The sequence below is a fragment of the Monodon monoceros genome, unplaced genomic scaffold (genome assembly GCF_005190385.1).
Source record: "Monodon monoceros isolate NGI ecotype Baffin Bay Population unplaced genomic scaffold, NGI_Narwhal_1 Super_Scaffold_19, whole genome shotgun sequence".
Classification (NCBI taxonomy): Eukaryota; Metazoa; Chordata; class Mammalia; order Artiodactyla; family Monodontidae; genus Monodon; species Monodon monoceros.
In genome coordinates, this window is record NW_021703775.1 from 11,936,847 (window position 1) to 11,948,955 (window position 12,109).

At 56.8% G+C, this 12,109-nt stretch overlaps 1 protein-coding gene across 8 annotated transcripts in view; it reads right to left on the minus strand.

Moving 5' to 3' along the window:
* Positions 1-6,039: 6,039 nt before the first annotated feature.
* Positions 6,040-12,109, minus strand: part of PAX8 (paired box 8) — a 58,456-nt gene continuing 52,386 nt past the window's right edge. For all 8 annotated transcript variants that reach the window (XM_029232854.1, XM_029232852.1, XM_029232850.1 and 5 more), the window contains one exon: positions 6,040-11,395. In XM_029232854.1, the coding sequence (XP_029088687.1) occupies positions 11,319-11,395 (77 nt within the window). In that variant the 3' untranslated portion in view covers positions 6,040-11,318. The remainder of the gene's footprint in view (positions 11,396-12,109) is intronic.

The window sequence follows — 12,109 nt, forward strand, 5'->3', positions numbered from 1 at the left end:
TGTTGTTTGCCAGGCACCAGGGAGGAGTTAAGATCACTAGGGCCCGAGGCCTCGGTCCTTTCCTCTGGGGGCTCCGAGTCAGATGGAAACAAGTGGGGCGTGTCCTGCTCGGCAGGAGCTGGGCTGGAGGGTTGAGGTGGGATAGAATGAGAGACACGCGGTGGTCAGGGTGGGCCGAAGCTGGATCTTAAAGGACCTGGTGTGCAGCCCAGGAGGGTGGGTTTCGAGCAGAAGAGTGACGGGCTCATGGCTTGGGAGATAGTCTGGGAGTTTGGCTTTAAGAAGATGGAATGACTTGAGTAAGTGAGCCTAGAATAGGGTAGATTATGGCCTGGAGATGTTTTATACTATGCATGCAAATTTTCTGTAAGTCTAAAATAAAAAGGGGGTGGGGGGAAGAGAATGCCCTGGAACCTTGGGACAACCTGGCCATCCACATCTGGCCACATCCCTCTCCCTTCCGCCGACCCCCCAACTTGCTTGCTGCCCATACTTAGGGGGTGTCCTGAATGCCACACTCTGCGTAAGGGCCCCTTCCCACTGCCCCCTCTGCCAACACCTTTGCCTTCAGCTATCCTGCCTCTAACTGGCCCCCATCTCTACCTGTTCCCTGCCTTCTGAGGAAGCGATGCTCCGTGCATTCCTGGAACTGACCCTCCCCCTCCCTCGTGCCCACACCCCTCCCCCTCCCCATGTCCTGCCTACCCTGACCTCGCCCTCAGGGGTCCCATCTGGGTTTTCGGCCTATGCTCTACCCCTTCATTATCTTGCCTCGCAAACAACTTGAAGTATCACCATCGTGAGGAAAAAGAAGAGCCTGCACTTGACCCGTCTGCTGCCTGTAGCCGAGATCCACGGATGTGTGGTCTTTGCCAGCCCTTTCCCTCCCTCCCCTGGTCCCGTTCACACCTGGCACGTTGGCCTCCAGCCACTGCTTCCCACTTACGACCCTCAGTCATCAAGCTTCCTCACCTCTCAGCGACCTTTGGCCCCATGTGCCCCCTGATCTGTGGAACCCGCACAAGGCCCAGTGTGATCTGGCCAGTTTGTTAACTTCTTGTGCTTCCATTTGCTTCTCTATAAAATGGGGATAATAGCACTACTTACCTCACAGAGTCCTTGTGAAGATTAAGTGAAATTATGCACGTAAACAGCTCGGAACAATGCCTGGCACAGAAGGAAAGCCTGTTAGCTATTAGTACCGGCCTCACTGGCCTTCCTCAGGCACCCTCCCGCCTCTGGACTCCGGTTCACATTCTGCCCTCAAATGTGGGGTCCTGCTCCGAGGCTGGGCCTCTGCACTCAGCTCTCCCTCTGCCTGGACTTTGCAAGTGACAGATGTAAACTCACATGGGCTTTAGCAGAATAGGACATTGTTCAGCTCCAGTAACTGGACGGTCTGTGTCCAGGTCGGGCTCCACACTGAGCCAGGAACCTGTTTCTCTCTTGTTCTTCTCCCAGACCTAGGAGGACAGGGGCAACCCTCACGGTACCGAGGTGGCCCCAAGAGCTCAAGACTCCCTCTTCTTGGTACAAATCTAGCGCGCAGAGAATATCTGCTCGTTGGAAATTTCAAACTCAAGTCCAGGGTAGGGTCTCGTCTTTTTTTTTTTTTTTTTTTTTTTGCGGTACACGGGCCTCTCATTGTCGTGGCCTCTCCCGTTGCGGAGCACAGGCTTCGGACGCGCAGGCTCAGCACCATGGCTCACGGGCCCAGCCGCTCCACGGCACGTGGGATCCTCCCGGACCGGGGCACGAACCCACGTCGCCTGAATCGGCAGGCGGACTCTCAACCACGGTGCCACCAGGGAAGCCCCAGGGTAGGGTCTCTTTGAGCAACATACATTGGGCCACGTGCCCACCTCTGAGCCAATCACTAGGGGCCTAAGGTAATCTGAGGCCTCCTTCCGAGATGGGGGTGGGGTGTGGAGGCCATGCCACCCAAAGGATGGAGGGGGGAACATCTGCTGAGAAATTCGGAGTGCTAGGACTGGGAAGAGGCAAAATCCCTTGCCGTCCACATGCCACCTACCCCGTGAAGCCTTCCTTGACTTTTTCCCCCCCCCCCCCCGTTATTCCCTATCACATCAAAGCCTAACTTTCTACACCCCTCCCCTGCCCTCCCCTCCTGTCTTTCCTGTCTCTTTGCTCCCAGTAGAACAGAAACCTCCCAAGGGCGGGAACAGGGCTGGTTGTTTTCCATCGTATCCCAGGGCCTGACTCCTGGTGTTGAAAAAGGTAAATCTCAAAACTTTATCCTCCCTGGGCTTCCGGTACTCCACGTTCTCCTGGTTCGTCTTCTACTTTCTTGCATGTTCTTTTCTGTCTTTTCTCCGCTTGTAACCTCCCCGCGGCCCAGCCTGAACTCAGCCTTTTCGCAAGGGGGATTCTCAGAGATCTCACCTGGCTGACTACAGGGCTGTCGCTTTAGCTTCTGGGAAGAGCCTCCAAATCTAAGGTTTCAGTCCTGATCTTTGCTCTGAGTTTCAGACCTGGAGTTCTGTCTGCAGGACGTGGTCCCTCAACCAATCCTCCTGGAAATGGTAACTTTCTGTACAGATGTTACTCATTACACGGGAGAGTGAACTTAGGATCATCTCCCCTAAACCTGTCCCCGGCTGACTCCCCTTTTCTGTGAATGATTCTGTGACAGGTCGTCCATTGCTTTGAAAGACAACATACCAGGATGATGAGGAGATTTGAGCCAGATGGGCCTTTGCTTCACCTTGGGTGTCAGGTAGAAGCTTCTGATTTTCTGGATCTCTTTGTCCCCATCTGGTGTGACACAGACAGGGTGGGGAGGAAGTACATGCACAGAGAGGCGCTGACTCCCTCACTGAGCGAATGAGGCCTGGTAAGTGACCGTGACAACCCTTTCACCTGGCCGCCAAGAGACTCCAGGCCGATTTGCAGCTCGGGTGCAGCCACTCAGCACCCACTCTTCCACCCGTTCTATATTTTCTGTGCTCCTGATGCTTTATTTCTTATTTGTATTTCACTAATTTATTGCATGCATTTCCTGTGAGCTGTCTCAAATCCTCTCTGGAACAAGGTGGGAATACATTAATATTTAAAATAAAATAAACAAAATGTCAGCTTGTGTGTGTGTCTTAGGCTGGAAATTCCTTAAGGGCAGGGACCATGTCTGTTTATATAGCACCTGGCATGGTGTCAAATTGAGGCTTAACAAATGAATTTTGATGAAGACGAGAAAGAAGCTGCCGGCACGAAGATACAGAAGTTTGGATCTCACCCTCAGGCCAAACCTCATCCAAACCCCCTTTTCGCAAGGGGTAACCTTCCTCAGGCCCCAGCCAAATCCTCCCCCTGTTCCCGCCCATCCAGGCTCCTTTCCGTCACCGCTGCCCGTCCAGACTCCCCATAACCAACCCCGTCCTCACCCACACTCCGCTCTCACAGATGCTCCCCTTTTTCCCCAGTCACCCCTCACTCGAGTCTTCACCCCAAAACGCCCGGCCCACCCTTCTACCCATTCACCCCGTGCCCCAGCCCCGCAGGCCCAGGCTGGGCAGGAGCATGTGGTGCTAGGAGATGCCACCGGCTGAGTGTTTCAGGTGCCAAGGCACGCGGAGGGACCTCCAGCCAGGCGGGGACCTGGCAGAGGGAGGGGAGGGGATAAGGTGCTTCGAACCTCCAGATGCAGCAGTTAGAAAGAGGACAGAGGCAATGATCCTTCAAATTGCCACATCTGTATAATCTGCTTTTTATTTTCTGCTTCATGAAGTTTTATTTCCCATTATTTATTCACCTCCCCTTCCTCCCCTCCCCCACCCCCGCTCCTCCTTTAGCAGGCGACATGCTCAGATGGGCCCCGAGCCTTGGCCTGGGTCTCCGCCCACCCCCGCCCGGCTTGCTGCGGGGAGAAGGCACCTGGTCCCTTTCCGATGACGCCCTCTCCTCTCGCCATCGTTGTGTTTCAGCCCCCAAATGCCCCTCCCTCCATCCTCCAAGGAGAGCTTGGTGCAAATGTGCATGGGGGAAGGGGTCACAGAGGTGAGGCGTGTCCCCACGGCCCCGGTCCCCGTAACCACCCCGAGCCGGAGCTTATAGCCGGGAAGGACCCAGGAGATGGAGATGTCGACCTCACAGCCAGGTGGTGTCTCCCCGCCACGTGCCATCCACCCGCCTCCTCTCCCGGGCCTCTTCCCGACCCTCTCTACCCAGGACCTTCTTCATCCTCCCTTCCCTCCAGTTCTTGGACCTGTGGTCAGGGTGCAGGGGGTTACTGAGATGGGAAGGAGGGGGACCAGCCAGGACTGCAGGGAAGTGAGCTTTTAGAGGCCCTGAGCATCCCCTCACGCCCCACCCCCACCCCGACCCTGCTCCCACTGTAGCAACAAAGATGCAGCTCAGAGAAAGACCCGGGCCATCAGGTTCTAGTTAGTCACGGGGTGCGGGGGGCAGGCAGGCCCACAGTGGCTGCAGTGGGGTGAGAGGGTGTTTGGGAAAGGGCGCTTACGTTGTGAGTCTCCTCGACGTTGAGTCTTCTTGCCTAGCGCCCTCCTTAGCCCTCGGTGGGACACAGAAGCTCAGGACGACAGCCCTTTTTCAGGCCCGAGGTTGAGGGTTTGCAGTCGCTGTTCTTAGAGGCTGCTTCTTGGAGACGCTATGGATGCTCAAGAAAGGCCTGGGAGGGGCGTGAGGGATTTTGCAAATCTTACCTGAAACCGGACAGCACTTTATATCCCCTCTCTTTTGGCTTTTATCCCTTTCCCGTCTTGCCCTATACTGACTTTTATAAAAGTCTCATTTTTTAAATAAAAGCTCTGAAGTTTCTTGTTTTTATTTTGGGTGGTGGTGGTGGTATAACCCCGTCCAGTTCATCTTGTTTCCTTCTAGGTGCCTATCACAGGGTGTGGTACAGAACAGGTGCTTTATGAGCTATTTCTCAATGAACAGATGGATCAGCGAATGTGAGAACTAGGCCTTCTCAGGCCCCAGACTGTATTAACTGTGGCTAATTCACTTCGCTCAGGTTTCTGATTTCTGTCCCAGCCTGGAATCCTCTGGAAGCCTGGCTTTAGCCCAGCCAGCTGAGGCAGGACCCCAGGGCCCTGGGGTGGGTGGGCCGCCAGAAGCCAACCACCCCCCACCCCACCCCAAACAGAGACCGGATTCCGCATATGGAAATACGGTGTTTGCCTTATGGAAAATTACCAGGGGAATTTGGTAGAAAGAGGGCTTCATACCTGAACCAGTCAGATGAGTCCCGTAATGCCTTTCACTGCCCAGGTGACTACTGAATCACGGTGTGACGGCTGGACATCGTTCTGGCCCGAGCCACGCATTTTACGAAGCTGAGGATTTCCCTGGGGTTGCCAACCGGGGAGGCAACCAGGGCGGGGACACAGCCCCACACCCAGGCCTGAGCTCTGGAGCAACGCTGTCCCCCAGGGGGGTAAACAGAGGTGTTACGATTGCCATAACTAACAGCTCCAGTGACACCACAACCTCAGCCCCTAGAATGTCTGGCCAGCAGGTCCTTTCCCTGATCGCCATCGTCAGCATAGAGGGCGGCTCTGGGGAGGGCGTGGCTGTACTTCCTACAAGTAAAACCTCAGTCCTCACCGCGGCCAAGGGGCCTTGCCCCTGCTTCCTTCTTTCTTACCCTCTTCTCTTTCTCTTACTTCTTCCCTTTGGTGGAGAAGTAAGTTTCCGTTCGGACCGAGCTCACCCGTATTGGTGAACAATGTCTTTGCCGCAGCAAGGTCCCCTGGGGAGGCGTGTGGGTGGGCTGGGGGATGCTCTCCTGGCCCGGCCCACGGGGGTGCACTCCTCTCCCCAGGGGGTGTATGGGGGGAACCAACGTTGCCCACAGCTGGGGGCCTCCACTCAGGGCCCCCAGGAGGCACGAGCAGGACGTGAAAACCGGGGCCTGATGGCAGTGGAAGGGCGGGCTGGAGGGGAATGTGAGTTCCCAGGCCTGGGCTGTTAGTGAAGCTAACTAACGCCCTCCTCCCTGTAAAAAGCAAACACATCTAAAACAAACAAAAAGATTTATTTGTAAATGAAAGCGGTTCTCATTCAAGGCTGGCCCCGGGAGTTGGGGCGGCAGGCAGGGCTGCGTGTGCGATTGTGCGCACGCACGTGTGGGCTTGGGCTCCCGTTACACGGGGGAGGATGCCTTGGCTGGAGAGGAGGGGGAGGGGAAGTGGGGCGTCTCAGAGGAGGGGGGGACCGGGAGGCGCGGTGGGGGGAAGGGAGTTGGCTTCATGCTGGTACTAGTTTGATTTATCCCTAATGAGTTCTCAGCACATGGCTGCTCCGGGCTCACTCCGGGGGCCAGCGCGGCCTCCCGTGGGCCCCAGCCCGCCCCCGACTCCAGAACAGACGCCACTCGCTCAGAAAAGAGCCAATTTCCACACTGCACAGTCTGCTTCACTCAAGGGGAAATCACATTTCCCTGGGAGAGCCGGAGGCAGCGCTTCACTCCCCAGCCTGGCCGGCTGCCACCGGGTACAGATGCAGAGGAGCTGGGCCCTGACCTCCCTTCTCCCCCCAAACAAAGCCCCACTTCCCCCAGCCCTCGCCCCAAATCTCAGGGCAGCCTCTCAGCAGCTGGGGCTTAGCCTTTGCCGCTCAGCTCAGCGAGAGAAGGAGATAGGGGGACGTCCAGGGGAGGATGCTGCCGGGGCGGGGACCGGCCTTGCTTGCTTCCTCCAGCTTTGTCCAGGAAGCCAGGCACCGGGTTTGGTTTGAGGGGCTTAGAGATGTGGCGATGGTGTTGCTGGTGGTGTGTGTGGGTGCATGCGCTCGAACAGGGAGCAGTAGGGAATCGGGATCTGCCATCAGGAGATAAGGACCTCCAGCATCCGTGTCCCGAGAGCCTCCAAGAGCCAGAGGAGGAGAATAAAGTAATGAGAAGAGTTAAGAAAGCAAGCGGAAGGGATGGAAGGAGGGAGAAATGCTTCCAGCCTCTCCTGAGCAGACACGGGGAAACTCTAAGCCCTCCCGACCATTCACTGCAGACACAAAGGTCTCTCAAAGGAATAATTGTTTCGGACTCAGCAGAAGAGGGACTGCTGAGATTAAAAGAGGCGGGAAAAGGAAAGAGAAAGGTGCGAGGGAAAGAGAGGAGGCGGCCTTTGTGGGCCGGGATGCTTTCATCACAGTCACAGCGGCAGCTGCAGGTAGCAGGCTGGGTCACTCCCTGTCTGCGGGTGTCTCACAAACTGAGGCAGAGGAACAATCAGACCCCTGCCTGCGGTGGAAATGCTTTATGACCCTAAAAGTTGGAGAAGGGGCGGCCTGGGGGGACATTAAGGGTCAAGGAGGCGGCCACATAACTCTGTCCCTCCCTACAAAGTGATGGGAGCCTGAGGTCTCTGCAGAAGCCTGGCCACATCCAGCTACTCAAGGACCTAGATTGGGATGCAGAGTTGGCCTTAGATTAGGGGTCAGGCTGTGGCCCCAGCTCCTCTGAATGACCTTGAAAGATCCAGTCATCTCTTGCTCTCAGTTTCCCCAAGGGCAAAACGGGGCCGATGTTAAGAACTGGAGACACAAGTGGATGGGAATGAGTTTTGTAAACAGACAGAGACTAAGCCTATGGGGGAAGGGTTATTCTATCTTCTGAGGATGGGGGAGTTCAGGGAGGGCCAGGGAGGGAGCTCCAATTCCCCCTGAAGCTCAGGGCACTGACTCGGGACCCCGAGGTCTCCAGCCCCCTTGTCCTGTGCCCACCCCCAAAGGACGAGCCTTAGAAAGACTCTGGTGGGAAAAGTTGTGAGTATTTGGGGAGGGGGCCAGGAGGATGGTGAGGACAGCGGGAGAGGGGAAACCTTCGCAAGCCCCTCACCTTCTCTGGCCTCCTACTTCCCCATCTGTAGACTGTGGCCATGCTCTCCTCTCACCTGAGGTTGTTGTGAGGGTTGATTGTGTGTCTGGCACACGACAGGCAGAAGGTACATGTTTTTTAGTAACAACAAATGCCAAGAATATTGGCGAAGAGACAGGAGGGGCTGGCCTTGGGGCAGGACTCCTAGCTGCCCCTGCCTCCCCCTGCCGCAGGCCATGGGGTAGGGGCCAGAGGGTCACAGCAGCTCCAGTCCACCTTAGAAAGGTGTGTTCTGCCCCACCTGGTGGGCCCAGGTAGGGTTCTAGCTGCTCTGTCTCCCAGCAGGAAACGCACCGCCATGCAGGGGCTGCCTGGCCCACACAGACCGCTGAGCTCCAGGCACCCTGGGCTCTCCTGGCCAATGCCAGGAGGGCAAGGGCCACTGGAGGAGGAAGGGTAGGATGACAGACCGGGGAGTAGGGCCTGGAAAGCTGAGGAAGACTCTCCACACAGGCAGTGAGAGGGATGGTTCCAGGGGGCAATGGGGATGGGGCATGGGGCGGGCGGTGAGGCAGGGCCCTCGCTGCCCTGGGAACGTCTCGGGCCCAGGCTTCGTCCCCAGTTCTCCCACCGACACACGCACTGCTCCCATATACCTTCAGAAAACCCAGGACCTCGACCCTGCTACAGAGTAAACTACCTCTCCGCCACTTCCCACGCAGCTACCCACGGATACTTCCCACACTCCCCAGCAGGAAAGCCGCTTCCTGTTCATCTGTGCCTCCCAACACCTGTCCTCCCTGCCCTTCCCCTCATACTCTTTCTTCACCACGACCCCGTCATGTACCTCGCCAACTTGTCCCAACACCACCCCTGATGTCAGGGCACCTGAGATCATCTCTCCCCGCAAGCACACAGACGGCTGTATTTTCCAAGCCCCGAAGGGGGACCCATGGTTTGACTGTGGACGGAGTGTCTGGAGCGCTACTGGCCAGGACCTGCCGCACACTCGCCGACACCTGCTCTGAGCAGAGTGTCCCGGGGGGCTCAGCTCACCTCCGGAAGGAAGGGGAGCGCTGAACCACGGTCAGCCTGCAAAAGCACAGCCCAGGTCCCTTTGTCATTCAGGGCTTGGAGAGGCTGCCAGCGCACCAGGGTCCCCAGAAAGGGTTTGGCTGGGAATAGGAAGGATCGCTCTGCAGGCTCTGGTGGGGCACCATCCACCTCAAGGTGATTCCTGGGTGGGGACTGTCTTAGGGCTCTCAGGAACCCAGATATAATGGGATGCAGTCCTGCCGCCATTGCTCGTGGCTGGAGGAAAATCCTGTTATTGAAAACTGAGCCTCATCTCAGATCCGCTCAGAAGTCATGGGGACTGGTCTTTGTGGGGGGCCCACTCTGTCTATGCCATCCGCAGCGAGCATTCCTCGCCTCTCCTTTGGGAGGACCAGGGAGGTCAGAGGCCTGTCTCTCAGCCGCTGTCCTCCCAGCCTGGGAGCCCCTGGTTGCGGTGCTAGTGGGGGATGAGGAAGCCCCTCCTCCACCTGACTCAACCTCAGCTGTTATCTGCCTAGCTGTCGGCATTAATCTGGGCATCCTGCCCCCGGCTCCAGCTGGGTCCCTCACGGAGAGGGTCCACGCAGACACCAGGCGGCCGCTGGTGGGCCAGGCACCCTCTTGGGGGCAGAGACCTGGCAGTCACCATTGTGACTTGTCCTCTAAAATTTCACAGAAGGGGGTTGTCCTAAGTCCTTATAGTAGCTGCCTCACCCCTTCCTGGCCTCAGCTTCTTGACTGCACAGTCTCGCCAAATACTTAGGAAACAAACCCCAAAAAATTAAACTCTCGGTGGCAGTCTCAGAACCTCCCTTGGGTCTAGAACCCCCCTGCCACCCCCGATGAGAGCCCTGCGCTGTTGGGTGAAAGTGCTGGACTTAAGGTAAGAGGATTTGATTGAATCTACTACTTCCTGCCTTGGGCAAGTTATTTCATTTTTTTCTGAGCCTCAGTTTCTCCATATGTAAAATAGGGCAAATGGCGGCTTAATTTATGTGAGGCCCCATCCAGCAGAGCCCAGAACTGTCTTCTCCCTTCCCTCCTCTCACACCTCAGGGATCCTAAGAGCTGTTTATGTGGGCTCCAGTGTAGAGCTGTTCCCGGATCTGCCTCCAACCTTCCCGGCGGGTTCTCTGGCTTCCTGTTATTAACAACAGCAACTACCTGTGGGGAGTCTGTGATTGGCCGGGCACTGGGCCACGTGCTTATTTTACGCTCGCATTTACTCAGAGTCGGCACAATCAAAGCTTGGGATACGTGATTTGCCCGGTGCTGAACATGTCTCTGGGGCAGAGGGCGAATGCTAAGTCAGGGGCTCTCTCCCTTGGGCATTCGTGGTCCTCTCAATGCCCGGCCCCAAAGTGAGTTCGCTGGCCACTGGGCTCTGAGGTTCTCTGGAGAAAAAACCCAGTCCTGGGGTGCCTCCTTCCCCAGCCAACCCCAAAGCTGGAGACCAAGAGTAATGGTTTATTGAGTCTTGTGGCAGTGGTGGGTTGTCTTTAAAAAAAAAAAAAAAGCGTCACGGGGAGAAGCCCGACATGGCAGGGAGACAGTTCACTGAGAGGAAGAGGGCAGCTGGACTCAAGCAGAGCCTCATTTACAGTATTTACAGTCAGGCCTGGGGAGCGGAGGGCAGGAATGGTGGGAGCCAGAGAGGAAACCACCATGGCTGGCTTTGGGGGGTTGTCTTAGGGTCTCTCGGGTAGCTGTGGGCTTGGCAGGGCTGTTGGGAGGGGAGGCGGGTCCCCAGCCATTGTGCCTGGCTCCGCCCTGGGCAGGGCTGCACCCCACCCCCAGGAGCCCGGGGGCTTCGGAATGTCTGTCTCAAGCTGCAATACGCTCACGGATGGAGCTCCTACATTCACCGCAGCAGGTAAAAGGAAGGCGGATGACCACCTTGACCACCGGGCGGAGCTCCTGGTTGGCTGGACCCAGTGTTCAGCCTGTGGGCCAAGAGGGAGAGGAGTGGAAAGCGCCAAGCAAGCTGCCCAGAGAAGGTGGTGCCTCTCCAGGCGGCGGTGCGGGAGAGCCCGCTGTGGCTCGTGGGCTGGACCGAAGCGCTTACAGCCCGCGGCTGCTAGAGCGTGTCGGTGATGGAGCCACAGAGGTGCCTCTGTGTGCCCCTGACCCCGTCGTGGGCCCCATGTGCCATCCCTCTCAAGCCTCTGGCTGTCCCCTCTTCTCTCCCCACTTCTCTTCCAATTTTGTCTCTTTGGAACGGGATGGTTCTGTCCCCCTGGGACTCCTGCCCCTCATTAAGGAGTCCTGGAGGACAGCGTGGCCTTCTCCAACGTTGTCCGGTCTCTCATGGTTCATTAAATCAACCACACAGGGAGGGAGCCGTGATGCTGGATTTGTGGTTATTTTTCATGTAATAAATAAAGATTCCTTTGTGTGACTCTCTGGGGCCCGTCCCAGGCCGAGTCCTTCTGTTGCTCAGTCGCTCCCACTGTCCCCATGGCAACTACAGATGGTCAAAGGCCGCGGCAGTGGTAGGTGGCGCGCTTGGCCTTGTTGTGGAACTGTAATAATACGGGGAACCTGGACACGTTCGAAAAAAGAACAACAACACTGCTGGTCAGAAGGGGAAACTGCACCACAGCCTCTCCCTGCCTCTGCCAACCTTTAAGACAGCACAAGTTAATCATTGATCCCCCAGGCCTATCTGATCATCAAAGATTAACTCCTCTCTGGCCCTATTTCCTCCTTCTCTGGCCTCACCTTTGAGTTTCTGGCCAGAAGGAGAACAGCGGCTTCTTGCCCCTCCCGCCATGACTCCTTTGACCTTCAACACCCTTGTATCAGGGAGAGGGCAAGAGAGAGCGGCTACATTTGGAACCCTGAAGAACCAAGTTCACGCGGGGAGATCACTGGGGCTTTCCCCAGCCTTGCCCAAAAGGTGCGAGGTCAGAGGATCTTCTTCTTGGGAAGCAGGGGGATTGGATCCTGACTGGTCGAGGGGGATGCACATTTGAGGGCCTGCACCAGGCAGCTCTGCACACCTGCAGGATGGGCAGCCCAGGAAAGTTCCATGGGAAGGGCATGTCTCAATGCCGTCAGCCTTTCCGGCTACATTGAACAGAAGGGTGGCTTGAACTTATCTGGCAAACAGAACCCAGCTCAGCCAGCCTCCTAGTCATTTCTGGAACATCAGGAGGTAACAGGAGGAGAGGAGGCGTCTTGGGAATGGACGGTCCTGCCAGGCCTGCGACGGCTCCCTTGCGGTTGGCCGTACTGCACTGCAGCTTCTGTCTG